Source organism: Dendrobates tinctorius, unplaced genomic scaffold (genome assembly GCF_039654945.1).
Source record: "Dendrobates tinctorius isolate UK_male_01 unplaced genomic scaffold, ASM3965494v1 ptg000009l, whole genome shotgun sequence".
Taxonomy (NCBI): domain Eukaryota; kingdom Metazoa; phylum Chordata; class Amphibia; order Anura; family Dendrobatidae; genus Dendrobates; species Dendrobates tinctorius.
Genome location: NW_027361677.1, coordinates 15,507,782 through 15,525,530, shown reverse-complemented (window position 1 = coordinate 15,525,530; position 17,749 = coordinate 15,507,782). Strand labels below are relative to the sequence as shown.

Genomic DNA, 17,749 nt, shown 5'->3' with positions numbered 1-17,749 from the left:
AGGAGAAAGGGAGACCAAGGATGATAGAGGGACAATAGAAGCCTAAGGGTATCACAGGGGGAAAATGATATAAGGTTTTGGCCAAGGAAGTGCAACTGCAGCAGCTTCCATCACAACCCTCTGCACTCTTCAACATTTGTGTAGCACTGCCGCTCTTGCTCACTTTGAATGAACAAAGCCCTGAGAAAATAGTGTGGGTGCACTACGCCGTAGTGGCACCACATGTGTATGACATTTTTTTTTATATGTAGACAGTGTTATGTTAAATATGATTAAGTAGGAAGCAGGATTGATATTTTTAGCAGAGACTGTGCTTGTATCGGGCAAGTACTGGGGCCAACTATACCCAAGGACCATCTGAGGGTCCACCAATGCAGACTACATGTATTTGAGCTGGCTCAAGAGCTGAGCCTGCTCTACACAGGGCAAGTGGTGGCTGTGATGGACAGGTGGCACCTAAGTTTATCTGCCTCTTTCAGATCTAGCTGCAGTTGCAGCAGTTTAACCCCTTACAGCAGGGGTGGGGAACCTTTTTCCATCCGGGGGCCATTTGGAAATTTCTACCATCATTCGAGGGTCACACAAAAATGATCACCTTGAAAATTACCCCGGTATATTTAGTCTAACAATTAATTACGGTAACTCACCCTTAATGTGACGGCTGGAGCTGCTTCTCCATCACTGGGGGCTATATATATCACAGATGGTAGGATACACAGTACTCGGGGGGAGGGGGGATATACAGCACTTTCAGGGGAAAATGCAGCACTGGGAAATATACACATCACTTGGGCACATACAGCTGTGGGGGGATATATAGCACTGGGGGGGGGACAGGGATTGTCGGTGAGGCTCATAGATCACCGGGGGGGACACGAAGATCACAGGGGTGGGGGACAGAGATCACAGGGGTGCATGTAGCTGGGGGGTACATAGCTTTGAGTGACAGATCACAGGGGGCACATGGGAGCACAAAGATCACAGGGGGTACATAGCAGGGGGCACAAAGCTGGGAGCCACAAATATCACAGGGGTGCACATAGCTGGGGGCACAGAGATCACGGGGGCATATAGGTAGGGGGCACAGATCATGGGGAAAAAAAAAAATCACAGGGGGCACATAGATCATAGGGGAAACAAAGCTGGGAGCCAAAGATATCACAGGGGTGCACATAGCTGGGGGCACAGATCACGGGGGCATATAGCTGGAGGGCACAGATCACAGGGGGCATAGATATCACATGAGGAAACAGCTGGGGGGGCACAGATTGAGGGCACAGAGATCACAGGGGGGCATAGATCACAGGGGGTATATATAGGTGGGGGGCACAGATCACATGTGGAAACACAGCTGGGGGGCACATAGCTTTGGGGCACAGATTACAAGTAGAAAAGCTCCACTTTGGTCAGACCTCATCTGGAATATTGTGTCCAGTTTTGGGCACTACATTTTAAAAAAGACATCAACAAACTGGAGCAAGTTCAGAAAAGAGCGACCAGAATGGTGACTGGTCTGCAAACCCTGTCTTATGAGGAAAGGTTGCAGGATTTGGGAATGTTTAGTTTGCAAAAGAGAAGACTGAGAGGAGACTTAATAGCTGTCTACAAATATCTAAAGGGCTGTCACATTGTAGAAGGATCAACTTTATTCTCATTTGCACAAGGAAAGACTAGAAGCAATGGGATGAAGCTGAATGGGAGGAGACACAGATTAGATGTTAGAAAAAACTTTTTGACAGTTAGAGTGATCAATGAGTGGAACAGGCTGCCACGAGAAGTGGTGAGTTCTCCTTCAATGGAAGTCTTCAAACAGAGGCTGGACAGATATCTGTCTGGGATGATTGAGTGAATCCTGCTTTGAGCAGGGGGTTGGACCAGATGGCCCAGGAGGTCCCTTCCAACTCTACGATTCTATGATTTTAAGCAAACAGCTGCCAGCACAGAGATCCCCAGGGAGGCACAGAGCTGTGGGCACGCACAGAGATCGCTGTGGACTCTCTGGCAGCATCTCCTCTTCCGGGACATGTGGATGGGAGAGCATTGGGCGCTAATCCTGCCCATCCAGACGCTAACCCCACCCACCCAGACGACATCATTCATGTGCAGGGCAAGCAGCGTTTTGTAATGAACGCTGCGTGCCGTGCACTTGGGGGTTAAAGGGGCAGCAGCTGACAGGATACAGCTGCCGCACAAGCATTGGGGACTCCAGGGACCTGCCCGCGGGCTGCATGAAAAGCCACTGTGGGCCACATGCGGCCCCGAGGTTCCCCACCCCTGCCTTACAGTATGTTGACAGTGCGTTATTTTTTTTCATGTACTCAAATTTTAAAAAAAAAACCGCATCAAGAAAAGTTGCTTTTTTTTGGTCCAAATGATATTTTGTTAACATTTCCTGAAGCTTCTAATATCGTTTTCTGACAAATTTTTTAGCATATCATTTTGTTGATAATTTTCTCACATTCTTTCTACATCTATTTGATGCGAAACTGCTTTCAAAATGCTCAAAGAGAAGCCCTCATATTTTCTGGGCATTTCTTAGCCTTTGCATTTAATTGTTTTGTAAGGTATGGAGCAGTTTCATAGCAGCAAATGCCTGAAAAATGGTCTGCTCACTTTTAAGCTTTTTTTTTTTTTTTTTTTTGAAAGCGGTTGAAAACACTCAAAACATCACGCATATGAATGTAGCGCCATTTTACAATAGAAATGAAGAGGAAGAGTCTTTCAAGTTTTTTCAAAGTGCTTTTTGAGGCTTTTTTTTGGAACGGACCCACTAAAAAAACTGCTGAAAAAAAAATCCACAGTGTTAATATATCCTTATCCATATATCCAGTATGCGCACAAGGCTTTTATTTTGAAGCGGTCAGAAATGACAGATTTTGTGGAGAGACTGCTTCAGAAAACGCACCTTCTTTGGGGGGGGAGTATGTGGAAGAATTTTTAATTTCTTGGTGCATTTTTCAAATTTTTTTTTTACACGTTTTAGAGTTTTATCTTACTCTTTTTTGGAGCCTTTTAATCGGACGGTGCCTTGTTTGGAGAAGATTAAGAACGAACATGCATTTCCACCGGGTTTTTTTTTTGAAAATGTAAAGCTAAAAAAATGCTTAACAAACAGAACATATGAACAAAAAGAGGTTTTACAATAGAAAGCAATAAGAAGCTTTTTTTGTGTGAATTTATCATGCATTTTTTTTCGGCGGAGCTGCCCCAAAAACTCCTTAAAAAACTGAGCACTTACCCTTTAGATGATGATGGAGCTATCGTTTGCAGAATCTTAACTTTTGACGAGGCATTTAAAGGGCATAGAGGACTATTTTTTTTTTACTGGGGGGCCTAGGGCTAACAGACAAGTAGTTCCTATATGCCTGCCTGTTGTGCCTGGCACTGATATCTGCTGGCTCAAAGCAGTCACAGACCGCTCCTACCGGTTTTTCAACATGGCATCACATTGACAGAGCAGCAGCTTCTCTTCCACTCTGCTCTGTTGTCCGCTGACATCATGCTGATTGACAGCTAGCTCCCTGCTGCCTAACTGCGGGGAGGCAGCTATTATTCACCTTGACTTTAGCAGTCTCTTTCCTTTCACAGAGCAGTCTAGAAGAAGAAACACCAAGGTTTCTTACCGGTAGCCATTTTTTCCAGAGCCCATGATGGCACACATGAATATACAGGTGCCGTCATGGGAGACGGGAAAACACCAAGGTTACTTACCGGTAGCCGGTTTTTCCGGAGCCTATGATGGCACACATGAATATACAGGTGCTTTCATGGGAGACGGGAAAACACCAAGGTTACTTCCCGGTAGCCGGTTTTTCCGGAGCCCATGATGGCACACATGAATATACAGGTGCCGTCATGGGAGACGGGAAAACACCAAGGTTACTTACCGGTAGCCGGTTTTTCCGGAGCCCATGATGGCACACATGAATACACAGGTGCTTTCATGGGAGACGGGAAAACACCAAGGTTACTTCCCGGTAGCCGTTTTTTCCGGAGCCCATGATGGCACACATGAACATACAGGTGCCGTCATGGGAGACTGAAAAACACCAAGGTTACTTACCGGTAGCTGGTTTTCCCAGAGCCCATGACGGCACCTGTATATTCATGTGTGCCGTCATGGGAGACGGGAAAAAGATGCGCTGTTGTCGTAGAGCAGCTGAATCATCGACAGGAGCGGCCAGTGACCTCTCTGTGCTGGCAATCGGTAAAACAGGCAGGTAGTTAGGTATGGATTAATAAATAATGTCACTTACCCCATGTGCAGGGCATTGCAGTAGCTTAGGTATCCACATGGTTGTGACCACTAACTGTCACTATAAGTGGACAACCATAGATATCTGAGCTACTGCAATGCCCTGCACATGGGGTAGGAGCTATAGCTAATTAGAAGAACTAGACTACATTTTTAATTGGTGGTATTTGCTAATATTACTATTACACCTACTACTTATTGGGAGAGGATCTCGGAGATGGGAATACCCCTTTAAATAGTCTCTTCGCCTTTTAATGCTCACTGTTGCAGAGTAGCACAGTCATGTTTGATAGAGGTTTCACCCCTCGATGTATGGCCAAGGAAATAGATTGACACTCACATATGACAAGTGTTCATCCTCTTGTCTAGTACTCAAGTCAAAAGGTTTCATACAACCCTTTTTGCCGAATAGTCTGAAGCTGAATTTACAGCTCTGGAGACTTCAGAGCTGAAATCTCTCAGCATTGCTGAAGTGCAGACTTCAGGAGGAAATACATGATGAATTTGATCAGATCTTGGCTAAGCTGCTAGAGATCTGTCACTTCCTACGATGATCAGCAGAATTGTGAATGCAGCTCTGGAGTGATCGGGGTCAGAAGAGGTAAATGTAATATATACTACTGCTTCATATATAGTAAATTCATTCTATATATTATATAAACAATACAAATTTGCTGAAAAGTGTAAGAGTATGGCGACTCTAACAAAATAATTTTCCCGTCAGGCCATGAATGGTAATGACAGTTATCAGTCTAAATATCAATAATGTTTGTACCTAATGCAAATATTCCTTATTGAGGCTTCTTTCGAGACTCTGATTAGTAACCCCTTTGGACTTTAAATAAAACATGTTTTTCCTGTGCTCACTTTCCATCATTTAAACTAATATTTTCTTACATCCACAGCAAACATTGGTCATTCAACAAGCGTGCCCGTGACAATTAAAATTTTGGATACAAATGACAACGCTCCAGAATTTCCAAAGCCCTATGAAGCCTCTGTATGTGAGAACGCACAAGCAAACAAGGTAGTTTCCGATGGCTCAGGAGCCTTAAAATGTCGGTTCAATGGTAAAAAACCTTAAGGCTATGTGCCCACTCCCTGCATGAGTCATCATTAGAACTACAATTCTACATCACTTCAAAGTCCCTGGCAGAGGGGGAGGGGGATCAGCTGGGTCAGGAGTTGAAGGTGGGGGATGACTCCCACAGAGAAAAGAGAGTTCTTATTTCTACATAGAGAAGAATAGAATTAAATGGGTAGAAAGTCAAAATGAGCAATTGTAAGTACACCGCGCTTTATAATATAATGATTGCAATGTATTAAGAGGATCAAAACTTTGATGGGAGAAGGAGTACTTCTTTAAAGTGCTTGACAATATTTTTTGTTAAAAGTTTCTCGACAGAAAATCAATTATAGGAGGTCCACTGGGATCATAGTAGGTCCACAGGTAGGAAACTTAATTTATAGCTGTAATCTGCAGAGGAACTTGGCATCAAGTGTTCAGTTGTCCTGCAGTGCCTCTGCAGGGAAAATGAAGCATTACACGTTGCCCCATTAAATTCTGTCTAGTTTATGGTGATGCACTAATGGGCCAAGTCCTCCAAAGTGAGGGACATACTTTGTAAACTCTGTTCACACTTTGGATGATAGAGGAGGGTCCTAAATGGACCTTCAGTGACTAAAGGGATAAATGAAGGTCCTTAAATAATAACAAGTGAATCCACAGTCAGTGATTGGAGATGGGTGAATTGATTCAGCCATATCAGTATTTCATGACTATTTAATGGGAGCTTTGAGAACTATTTTTACCTGCATCCCCAGATCCTCTATTGATTAGTCGGACCATGACAAGTTCACCACACTCCCAATGTCATGCCAGGCCGGCTAATCAAAAGCGGATCCTAGGATGTCAGAAGGTAGGTGGCAATTTGCAGGGCTTCCATTCACTGACCACCCTGTAAATTGGTCCTGTGAATGTTTCGTGAGTGATGTCTCAGATAGTAAACCAGATGTCACAATACAAACTGCAATTATTGAACAGATGAAATCTTAGTCCTAAAGAGGGCTGGTGTACTTACTTTGAAAATCCATGGCTGTATAATTATTTGTGAGTTTCCCTGTCTAGTATGAAAGCAAGCACTTTATGAGTCCAGCTCTAGATGCTCCTTTTAATTTGGAGATTATACAGACATTCTATTATGGATTTTCACTGGAAGTACACCAGTCCCAACAGGTTTGAGAGATCTATTCAATGATATATACAGTTTGCATTGTGAAATCTGGTGGCATATCTGCTTTAAAAGGTTGTCAACTAGTATTGATTTTCAACAAGGTCAGCGCAGTATTGTATCGATCCTTCTATGTGACCTCCAAACTGTTTCAGACGATGATTGTGTTGAACTTCGTGATCCGTCTACTCATCTGATTTTGTTAGTAATGATCATGGGTATACACGGAAACGCTTGTGTATTCCGAGAATCGGAGTAATTAGAAAGAGCAGAGTTTGGCTTGAAGAGATTGGAAAAGATTAGAAAAAAAACTTTGACCTAAAAACAAATGTCAAAGCCATGTGTGACATATTGTAACTCTGCATCGGCTCGTGGACAGTCCCTTTAAGAACAGGTGGCCACCACCATTAATGAGGTATACGATGTACAAAGATGCAAAGCTGTTATGTATTGTGGAGTGAACTGAAAATATTTTAATTTTTCTTCCCACACAGAAATTTTTCACAGTAACAGCGGTAGATAAAGATGACACCGCGAATGGCCACCGATTCTTTTTCAGTTTTCCAAAAGAAATTATGCATCAGCATGCAAATTTTACCATAAGAGACCAAAAAGGTTTGTCCAAGAAAATTCTCTGTGTTTGTCTTATTTGGTTTGTGGACGCTTTTTTTTTTTTTTTATTATGGAGAGCAGTGCTTACCTCCCCCCCCCCCCAAAAAAAAAATATATATATTTGGTGGCAAACAGTGGTTTCCCAAATATGTTCAAAACTAATTTTGCTCACTTGGTCCTTAAAGGAGTTGTCAGGCATTAGAAAAAAGTTAAAATTTTTGAGGAACAGCACCAGTTTTGTCAATGGAATGTACCTAGTATTACATCTCAGCCCTTTTCAATGAATTGTGACGCTGACTAGTCACTACTCACAGTCAATACATGAGACTGTGGATTCAGGAAGTTCGGGATCAAATATAAGGAGTGTACATCAAAGCCATAAGTGCAAGCAAAACAGACAAAAGGCAAAGTCCGAGGACAGGCAACAAAAACCAGATGATGTCAAAGGCAAAGGGGCAAGACAAATGAATAGTCAAGTGGCAAAGTCTAATATCAGGCAACAAAGATCAGAGTATGTCATAGGCAAAGGGGCAAGACAAATGAATAGTTAAATGGCAAAGTCCGAGGTCAGGCAATAAAGATCAGAACAGCAGAACACAGAGCATAAGGAACACAAATCACTGAGTAAAAGCTACGACTGGCAACGGCCTGACCATTGTCAGCTAGCCAAATAGCCAGGCCATAAGGGTGTGTGCACACGCTGCGGATTTTGCTGCAGTGTACAGTACAATAATATCCTATGGATATTAAAAACTGCAGTGCAGACGGTGCGGATTTTTCCACGCGGTTTTCCTGCGGTTTCTAAACCGCAGAAAGAATTGACATGTCAATTCTTTCTGCGGATTCCACTACGGTTTACCATCTTCTCCATTGTGGAGGTGAAAAACCGCAGGGCAAAACCACAGGCTAATCCGCAGGTAAAACCGCAGGTCTTTTGACCTTCAGATTTACCTGCGGATTTTACAGAATCCGCGCTGCCAAATCCGGACCCCAATCCGCAGCGTGTGCACGTACCCTAAGACAGGCTATTTGTCTTTTGCAGCTGACACCAACTTTCAACTCTGTCTAGTCATTCATGTTTCCCTCTGATCAGAGACACTTGACTCTACAGTCATCCATTTAGGACTTGACACTTTACTATATAATTCCCTGAGAAAATTCTCTTTTCAAAGTGAATTATACAAAGATATACATTTATCATGCTAAATAGGCATATAATATATTTTTATTTTCAAGTGATTTGGTGATACAAATAACAAGAAAATTAAAGTGGATTAATTTTTCTTCAATCTCAGGACAGCATGTAATAGAGAAATGGATTCTGAGCTTAGAAATATATAGTTTTCTATGGTTTAATTAAGCATTTTTATGTAAAAAAAAAAAAAAAAGCTAATACTACCCAGAATTACAAGGGTGAGCTTGCGAGTCAATCTATCTCCACCCACAAAGGTTGATTGGTGAGCTTGCTCTGTAAACACCAATTAAACAGTGTGGGCGGGGCAACAGGACACTCATGCTTAGTCTATCCATTTTAGACAGAGTTTTACATAAAAATATTGATTAAAACCATGGAAAATTATATATTCCCGAACTCGGCATCTTGCTCTCTTTCTGGTGCCACCTTCAGATGGGAGCTTTTGGAACAGCTCTGTGTTAAAGTCAAGTATAAGTAGGGGGAAGACATTGATTTATGTCAATAATGGCCATACCTACTTTATCTTTATAGTGTAGGCCATTTCTATTGATATACATGAACGCTGACAATTGATAGATGAATAAGGATAAATAAATGTGTTGGGTTTCCGTATTCTTGTCATCAAGCATCAGCCCGGTTTAGTTTGAGATTAGGAAGTTTTTTGCAGGCAAATTACTGTTTGAAAAATGGCATCATAAACAGTGCAGACAAGTATAAAATCTATGATATGCGAGTCCATTATTGACCTTTAAAGTGAATATATTTCCCTAATTTCCCTTTAATAGAGTTCTTTTTACTGTGTTCAAGAAGTAATTACATGATGCAGTAACCAAAGAAAGAGGCAATAACAGCCGGCGTCCTCTTTTAGTGGCCTCTTACGGTAGTAAGTTTAACATCACAAACTGTATTTTGCATACTAAAATACACGGGATAATTGGAAATATTGTGCCGCGTTTCATTCTGTGCCGCCATACCCATCGCCGTGTAAATAAACACTGCATCTTCAGAAATATTTTGCTTTCCAAATTGATTTTTTTCTTTTTTTTTTTCACCAAGTCTCCGATGAAAATTCTTTTGTGCAGCACTTTCCATTATTTAGACGTACATCAATAGACCTTTTATAGATGGCAGGATTCCTATTGGAGAAAATAACATACTATCAAAATGTATGAGATTAGACAAAGCCGGGCCGCGGGTGCTCCTGCCTTATATAAATTAAATTGATGGCAATAAGAAAAAGTTGTACATGATAGATTGTACTTTTGTAGTTGAAAGAAAGAACAGAAGTGATTTGACAGACTCTCAGGAGGAGCAGTATCACCAAGTTTTCTATATATTGTCTTCATTAATATTGTGTTATGCAATTTGAAACTGTACATAAGATAAACAGACAAATATATAGATAATAGATGGATGGATGATAGATAGGTGGATGGATGAATGATAGATGGACAGATGGATGATGGATGGACAGATGGATGATGGATGGACAGATGGATGATGGATGGATGATAGATGGACAGATGGATGCTAGATGATAGATGGATGGATGAATGATAGATGGACGGATGGATGATGGATGGACGGATGATAGATGGACAGAAGGATGGTAGATGATGGATGGATGATAGATGGATGGATAATAGATGATGGATAATAGATGATGGATGATAGATGGATGGATGGATGAATGAATGATAGATGGATGGATGAATGATAGATGGACGGATGGATGATGAATGGATGATAGATGGATGGATGAATGATAGATGGACGGATGGATGATGGATGGATGATAGGTGGACGGATGAATGATAGCTGGACGGATGGATGATAGATGGACGGATGGATGATAGATGATGGATGCTAGATGATGGATGGATGATGGATGGATGATAGAGGATGGATGGATGATAGATGATGGATGGATGATGAATGGATGATAGATGATGGATGATAGATGATGGATGGATGATAGATGGATGGATGGATGATAGCTGGATGGATGGATGATAGATGATGGATGGATGATGAATGGATGATAGATGATGGATGATAGAGGATGGATGGATGATAGATGGATGGATGGATGATAGATGATGGATGGATGGATGATGAATGGATGATAGATGGATGATAGATAAATAATACAAAATAGATAGCTCTCTAGTCATCAATGTTGCAGGATGAATCTTATGTATGAATATCTAGTTGAGTACATTACAGAATCTTTAGTGTTGGTGAGTATACAGCCAATCCCATTCGATATATTTGATTTTATGCCGATTTTGGAATGAGTAGATTTCCTTATGTGAGTGTGATCGTCTCCCGTTTCTTTGCTTCGTGTAGATAACACAGCGGACATTTACACCGGACCAGCATCCTTCAGTCGTCAGAAGCAAAAGATGCACTTACTACCAATTGTAATCAAGGACGGTGGCGTCCCTCAGATGAGCAGCACGAATACCCTCACCGTTCGCATATGTAGCTGTAGTAGTGACGAAACCATCCTCTCCTGCAACGAAGAACCACTCTCTCTCAATGCAGGGCTCAGCACGGGGGCACTGATTGCCATTCTTGCTTGCATCGTCATATTATTAGGCAAGTTAAAGCTGGGTCATTTTTAGAGTTGAGAGAATCTTTTGAAATCTGCCAAATTTAATTCTGAAATTTAGTAAGTTTGTAGCAAATCGATGTGCTGTGAAAGTAAAGTTCTCCAATTGTTCTGGAAAGACATGTGTAACACTCAATGGTTCCTGGGACTGTATTCAACCACTTTCAAGCTCTTTAAATCAAACAGTCTTAGTAATGTCCAAGCGACCTCAACATACAGTACATGCCTGTAGGTAAATATATGGTAGCGGTTTTTAATTGCTGGGCTGTCACACAGTATCTGTACATAGTCTTCATTTTTTATGGCTTTCTCTCTTTATCTGTGTGGCTAAACTGTGAGGTCCTTTCACTATCCCGTTTCAGCACAAAATAGCTGCTGCATTCCCTGCCTCTGCTTTTATACAATTTTTCACCATTTCCATGAACCTTTCTCCAATCATCACTAATTGTCAGACAATTTTCAGCACCACAATCAGTACAGGATGTACATGTGAACCCCACCTTAGTTTTCCTCTTAACCTGACACCTGCTGATAAGCTTTATATAAACCTAGAAAAACGTTATAATCCTATAGATTTGGAAAGGATAAAACCGCCTAATTTAAAGGCAACCCGAGAACAGATTTCTGTTGCCCAAACTACAAGCAGCGTGATTCAGACACCTGCTGATTTTTGCAGCTGTGTATATTTTACTCTGAAACACTGTGGTAATCGAGGCAGGACCCGCTCCCCAAAACTGACAGGTCTCTCCCTATAAACACTACATATATTGAGACACCTGTCAGTTTAGGGGAGCAAAGTGGTGAGAACATACATGAAAATATACACGGCTGCAGTAATGTATGCATAGACTTCTATGGGCATCTATAGCCCCTTCCTTTGTCTTGCTTTACCTATAAAAACGTGTTAGAGTGGTCAGCTGTAGAGATGAGCAAATCTCAAAATTTATTTTGGGCAGATTCCCAAATTAGTTCCTCCGATTGCTGCTTATTATGCCCTGAGATCTATCCAGACTCAAAGGCATAACCCAAGGGGAGGGAACAGGTTAAAAAAAATTAAAAGCACATTACAGTCACCAGTCTTTGCACTTCCGTCACCAACACAGCCCTTTGTTCTTGGTCCTCCATGAGGGTCTTTGGGTCCTTTGAACCTCTACATGGTCATGTGGCGTAGGAAATATGCCATTGATGTCAATGTCATGCATCTATCCCTACTTGACCTCATGGACTTCAACCCTAAGAAAACCAAAGACTCACATGAAGAACCAAACATGGTGGGAAGCTTTTCAGGAGTACTAGAGACAAGCCATTTCATTTGCGCTACTTTGAGTTTACGCTGGTCCTCCATGGAAGCCAATCTTCATTGTTGCACTTCACATCACAACTTATGTCATGACGTTGCAGGGCATAGAAAGCAGCAGGGGCATCTAGGCTGCTCGGCCGAGGGAGAGAATATCCCGATGAGACAACATACCACTACGTGGTGGCACTCCAGTATAGCCTTCGGCCCAAAATTCTTTTGCGTGTTAGAGTCCTTGAGTAAACCAAATTATTGATTCGTACTGCACACATATATAATATAAATGACTTGTCTTCTTCTCCACCTACAGTGATTGTGGTGTTGTTTGTAGCTTTGAGAAGAGAAAAGAAGGAGCCCCTTATCGTCTTTGAAGAAGAAGACATTCGCGAAAACATAATCACTTATGATGATGAAGGTGGAGGAGAGGAGGACACTGAAGCCTTTGACATCGCAACTCTACAAAATCCTGATGGGATTAATGGGTTTATACCACGAAAAGATATAAAACCAGAGTACCAGTACTCTCCACGAGATCTTGGTTTAAGACAAGTTCCCAACAGTGTCGACGTGGACGATTTCATAAACACAAGGATACATGAAGCTGACAATGACCCGACAGCCCCGCCCTATGACTCCATCCAAATCTATGGATACGAAGGGCGAGGTTCCATAGCAGGGTCACTCAGCTCTTTAGAGTCAGCGTCTACGGATTCAGATCTGGACTACGATTATCTACAAAACTGGGGACCTCGCTTTAAGAAACTAGCAGACTTATATGGTTCCAAAGACACTTGCGAAGACGACTCTTAACGATAAAATACTAAACTTGGCCTTAAGAACTACGTAATGTTCTCAAAAAATCCAGAGAAAACATTAACAGGTATTTTTTTTAAAGGAAAGAATAAATAAAAATATAAAAAAAGGCTTCTTCGACCTCTCATGGTTTACAGACGGAAATTCTTCCAAGGATCTTCGAAGTGGTGGTGAATACTGTGAAAACCCTACAACCTGTGTTCAAGTTATCAGTCACCTGGGACAAAACCACTTGTAAAGTGCAGTTGATATGGGAAAGTATAAGGGGAGGAAACACTCGATTTGAAGGGGAGATATTTTACAGTAGGTAACGTAACCATCCCAACTTACGTCAAAAAAAAGCTTCCACAATAAGAAAGGATAACAGTCTTGAGCTGTAATGTCGCCTTAAACTATGGACACTTTATATGTAGTGCATTTTTAAACTTGAAAAGAAAAAAAATATGAAAAAAACAATATAATATTCAGCCAGCTTCAACTCATATAATGTATGTACAGTAAAATGTACAATTATAATGTCTCTTGAGCATCAGACTTGTTACTGCTGATTCTTGTAAATCTTTTTTGCTTATAATCCCGTCTTAAAAACTAATACGTGCCAGAATCGCACCCCTATTTCTATGTCATTTTTAATGTATCTATTTGTACAATTTTAAAATTCTTATTTTAGTATACATACAAAATATCAGTATTCTGACATGTTACGGCATCACACTTATATTTTATGAACATCGTACTGTTGCTTTAATATGTGCTTCAATATAAGAAGCAAACTTTGAAATAAAATTGACTTTTTTATTTTTGTTTTGTGATTTGTAGGCGTGTTACACAGTTTTGTAGTATTGAGTTACATTTTCAGTTTTTTTATTTTGAGTTTCTTTTTACTTTATTTTTTACAAATTATTTTTTTGTTAAAGGGGTTTGTATTATTTAAATGTTAACACTAATAGACCCAAGGTGGGTTATTAAAAGAGCAACCAAAAAACACTTAAGGTCCCTATATACATTAGATATCTTAGATATACATTAGATAGGAGATATCTTTCCCTACTCATCCCATATAGAATCATAGAATCATAGAATCATAGAATCGTAGAGTTGGAAGGGACCTCCTGGGCCATCTGGTCCAACCCCCTGCTCAAAGCAGGATTCGCTAAATCATCCCAGTCAGATGTCTGTCCAGCCTCTGTTTGAAGACTTCCATTGAAGGAGAACTCACCACTTCTTGTGGCAGCCTGTTCCACTCGTTGATCACTCTAACTGTCAAAAAGTTTTTTCTAATATCTAATCTGTGTCTCCTCCCATTCAGTTTCATCCCATTGCTTCTAGTCTTTCCTTGTGCAAATGAGAATAAAGTTGATCCTTCTACAATGTGACAGCCCTTTCGATATTTGTAGACAGCTATTAAGTCTCCTCTCAGTCTTCTCTTTTGCAAACTAAACATTCCCAAATCCTGCAACCTTTCCTCATAAGACAGGGTTTGCAGACCGGTCACCATTTTGGTCGCTCTTTTCTGAACTTGCTCCAGTTTGTTGATGTCTTTTTTAAAATGTGGTGCCCAAAACTGGACACAATATTCCAGATGAGGTCTGACCAAAGAGGAGTAGAGGGAAATAATGACTTCACGTGATCTAGACTGTATGCTTCTGTTAATACATCCTAGAATTGCATTTGCCTTTTTTGCTGCTGCATCACACTGTTGACTCATATTCAGTCTGTGATCTATTAGTATACCCAAGTCTTTTTCACATGTGCTGTCACTTAGCCCTATTCCTCCCATTCTATATATGCTTTTTTCATTTTTATTGCCCAGATGTAGTACTTTGCATTTCTCCCTGTTAAAAACCATTCTGTTAGTTGCTGCCCACTTCTCCAGTTTATTTAAATCTTTTTGAATCCTCTCTCTATCTTCTCTAGTATTAGCTATCCCTCCTAGCTTTGTGTCATCAGCAAATTTAATCAGTTTACCCTCAATTCCTTCATCTAAATCGTTGATAAAGATGTTGAACAATACAGGGCCCAGGACAGAGCCCTGTGGTACCCCACTTGAGACATTCTTCCAACTGGATGTGTAGCCATTTACGACCACTCTTTGGGTCCGATCACTAAGCCAGTTATGAATCCACCTAACAGTTGCCTTGTCCATTCCATACTTAGTCATTTTTTCAATAAGGATTGTATGAGAGACTTTGTCAAATGCTTTGCTGAAGTCTAGATATACTATATCTACAGCATTTCCTTGATCCACCCAATCAGTGATACCGTCATAGAAGGAAATTAAGTTAGTCTGACATGACTTATTAGTTACAAACCCATGCTGACTCTGTTTAATCACTTCATTCTTATCCAGGTATTGACATACATGTTGTTTAATAATTTGTTCAAAGATCTTTCCTGGTATAGAAGTCAGACTCACCGGCCTATAGTTGCCTGGGTCCACCTTCTTCCCCTTTTTGAAGATAGGAACAACATTTGCTCTTCTCCAGTCTTCTGGCACTTCTCCTGTTCTCCAAGAATTTTCAAAGATTATGGAGAGGGGTTCAAAAATGTCTTCTGCTATCTCCTTCAGTACTCTGGGGTGTAATTCATCTGGACCTGGAGATTTGAATTCATTTAGGTTAGCTAAGTGTTTCCTCACTATCTTTCTGTTTATAGATATCCTGGATTCTTCCATTCCCTTAATAGGACAGTGAATAACAGTTGATGTTACATTTCCTTTCTGAGAGAAAACAGATGCAAAATAGGAATTTAAAAGTTCAGCCTTCTCAACATCCTGTCTTACCATTTCATCATTTTCATCCTGTAAAAATCCTATAGCATCTTTGACTTTTCTTTTACTTTTGACATATCCCCAAAATCCTTTATTATTGCTTTTGACATCTCTTGCAAGCCTCAATTCATTTTCAGCTTTAGATAATCTGATTTGTGCCCTGCAGGTTCTGCAGACAGCATTATATTCTTCTTTAGATATGCCTCCCTCTTTCCATTTTATAAACTTTTTTTCTTCCTTTTTAGCATGTGCTTAAGTTCTGTGTTCATCCATCCTGGTTTCCTTAAATGCTTCCTATTCTTCCCTCTTTTCGGAATTGTTAACAACTGTGCTTTGAGAATTTCATTTTTCAAGATTTCCCATCCTTCCTGGACATTTTTGTCTTTAAGGATATCCAGCCATACATGACTGTTTGGTTCAGCTAAACATTTGTGTATTTCCAAAGGGGAGATTGGAGGAAAATGTGGACAGACAAGTTTGGCAGTGGTTTATTTCTTTAAAATCCAACCTTTTGTTTTAAGCTTCAATCTGCCTGACCCTTATCTTTCCAGATATATGATATTTGGGGATTAGTTCGGAGACCCCCATGCTCAGACCATCACTCAATCCTACAGCTATCAGTTGGCTCAGCTGACTTTAGGCTAATGTACTCACCTTCTGGACCAGCAGTTCTCCAATCGGTACTGCATCCTTGCCAGTCTCAGTGGATCAAAATCCACAAGGGGCATCATGTGACCACTGCAGCAGTCACCCGATGCCTTCCACTTCCTGTTGAATGAGGATGTAGTACCAAATGTGGAGTAGTTTCAATAGTTTTGGTCCTACTATTATTCTCTTTTTTTTATTTATAACCCTAATTTGGACCCATTAACAGATTCTAAAGTAGGCGACAGGCTCTGAGTGTAGTCGATGCTGAGGATTTGTACTTGGTAAATGGGGTAAAAGAGGATGGGACCTGATAGTGAATAGAATCAAAAGTGATTGCAGCTGAACTGATTATAAATGAATAAGGTTAAAGCAAAGAGTAATAGGATGATGGTAAAAAGGGTGATACAGGGTTTTAAAGGGAAAGAGGAGTTGTGATGGCAAAGATAATAAGGGTAGGTATATAGGGAGACGGGGAAGGGTTCAAGTTAAAAGAAATCAAGAATGGCATGCTCATCTTTTCATGGCTGTCTTTTTATCACCTGTAAACTCTCACTCCCATCAGCCTACACCTGCTGTCACTGAAAGTTCTCACGCAGCGGTGCTGTGAGTGAGTACACCGGGATTCAGCTATGAACTCCAGTGAACTCATGAGAGCTTAGCGCTAGACACTGACCGATGACAGATGTTTTTGGGGTGCCGAACCTGAACAGTAACCTGGACTTCCTGGAGAAGTCTGTTTTTTGGGGCCCATGCCTCAACACTAGGTGTTTGGAACGGATCCCAACCTTTAATGTTTGGGTTCCCCCATCCCTACACCTTTCTATTCCCCATTCTCCCCACCTGTTTTCCCAATTTGTCCTATGCCGCCCTGCTATTTTTCTTTTACCCATTACCCAACCTATCATATTTTCTTTTTACCATTTCCTTTAATTGTGTTAGCCAACCTTAGAAGTATTGGATATTAATTTTTCCATATTGTTCTTACTTTAGTTATACTAAGCTATAGATTGGTTCCAATGGTAATTTCCAGATATTGCTTAGAAAGAGTGAATCAACCCAAGGGGGATATGAGCCCACAACCTCATCACAAGGTGGTAACCTTAACCTCCAAGCCGCCACTGATTTGACGTTGCGATGTATTCTTGTGAGCTTTAACCTGTCTCTTTTCAATATTACAAAGCAGGGTGTTTTAGTTGTATTAAAATGATGGTGGTCCTTCAGATAGGACCACTGGACTATCAAATGCCACATTGGTGAAGAAATTAAAGTCTCAAAATGGAGTATACCATCCTAGGTGGTTCAGAAGGTAAATGT

At 40.8% G+C, this 17,749-nt stretch overlaps 1 protein-coding gene across 3 annotated transcripts in view; it reads left to right on the top strand.

Moving 5' to 3' along the window:
- Nucleotides 1-13,815, top strand: part of CDH11 (cadherin 11) — a 142,880-nt gene extending 129,065 nt beyond the window's left edge. For all 3 annotated transcript variants that reach the window (XM_073582915.1, XM_073582922.1, XM_073582923.1), the window contains 4 exons: nucleotides 5,161-5,282; nucleotides 6,981-7,101; nucleotides 10,643-10,894; nucleotides 12,515-13,815. In XM_073582915.1, the coding sequence (XP_073439016.1) occupies nucleotides 5,161-5,282; nucleotides 6,981-7,101; nucleotides 10,643-10,894; nucleotides 12,515-13,014 (995 nt within the window). In that variant the 3' untranslated portion in view covers nucleotides 13,015-13,815. The remainder of the gene's footprint in view (nucleotides 1-5,160; nucleotides 5,283-6,980; nucleotides 7,102-10,642; nucleotides 10,895-12,514) is intronic.
- Nucleotides 13,816-17,749: the final 3,934 nt, after the last annotated feature.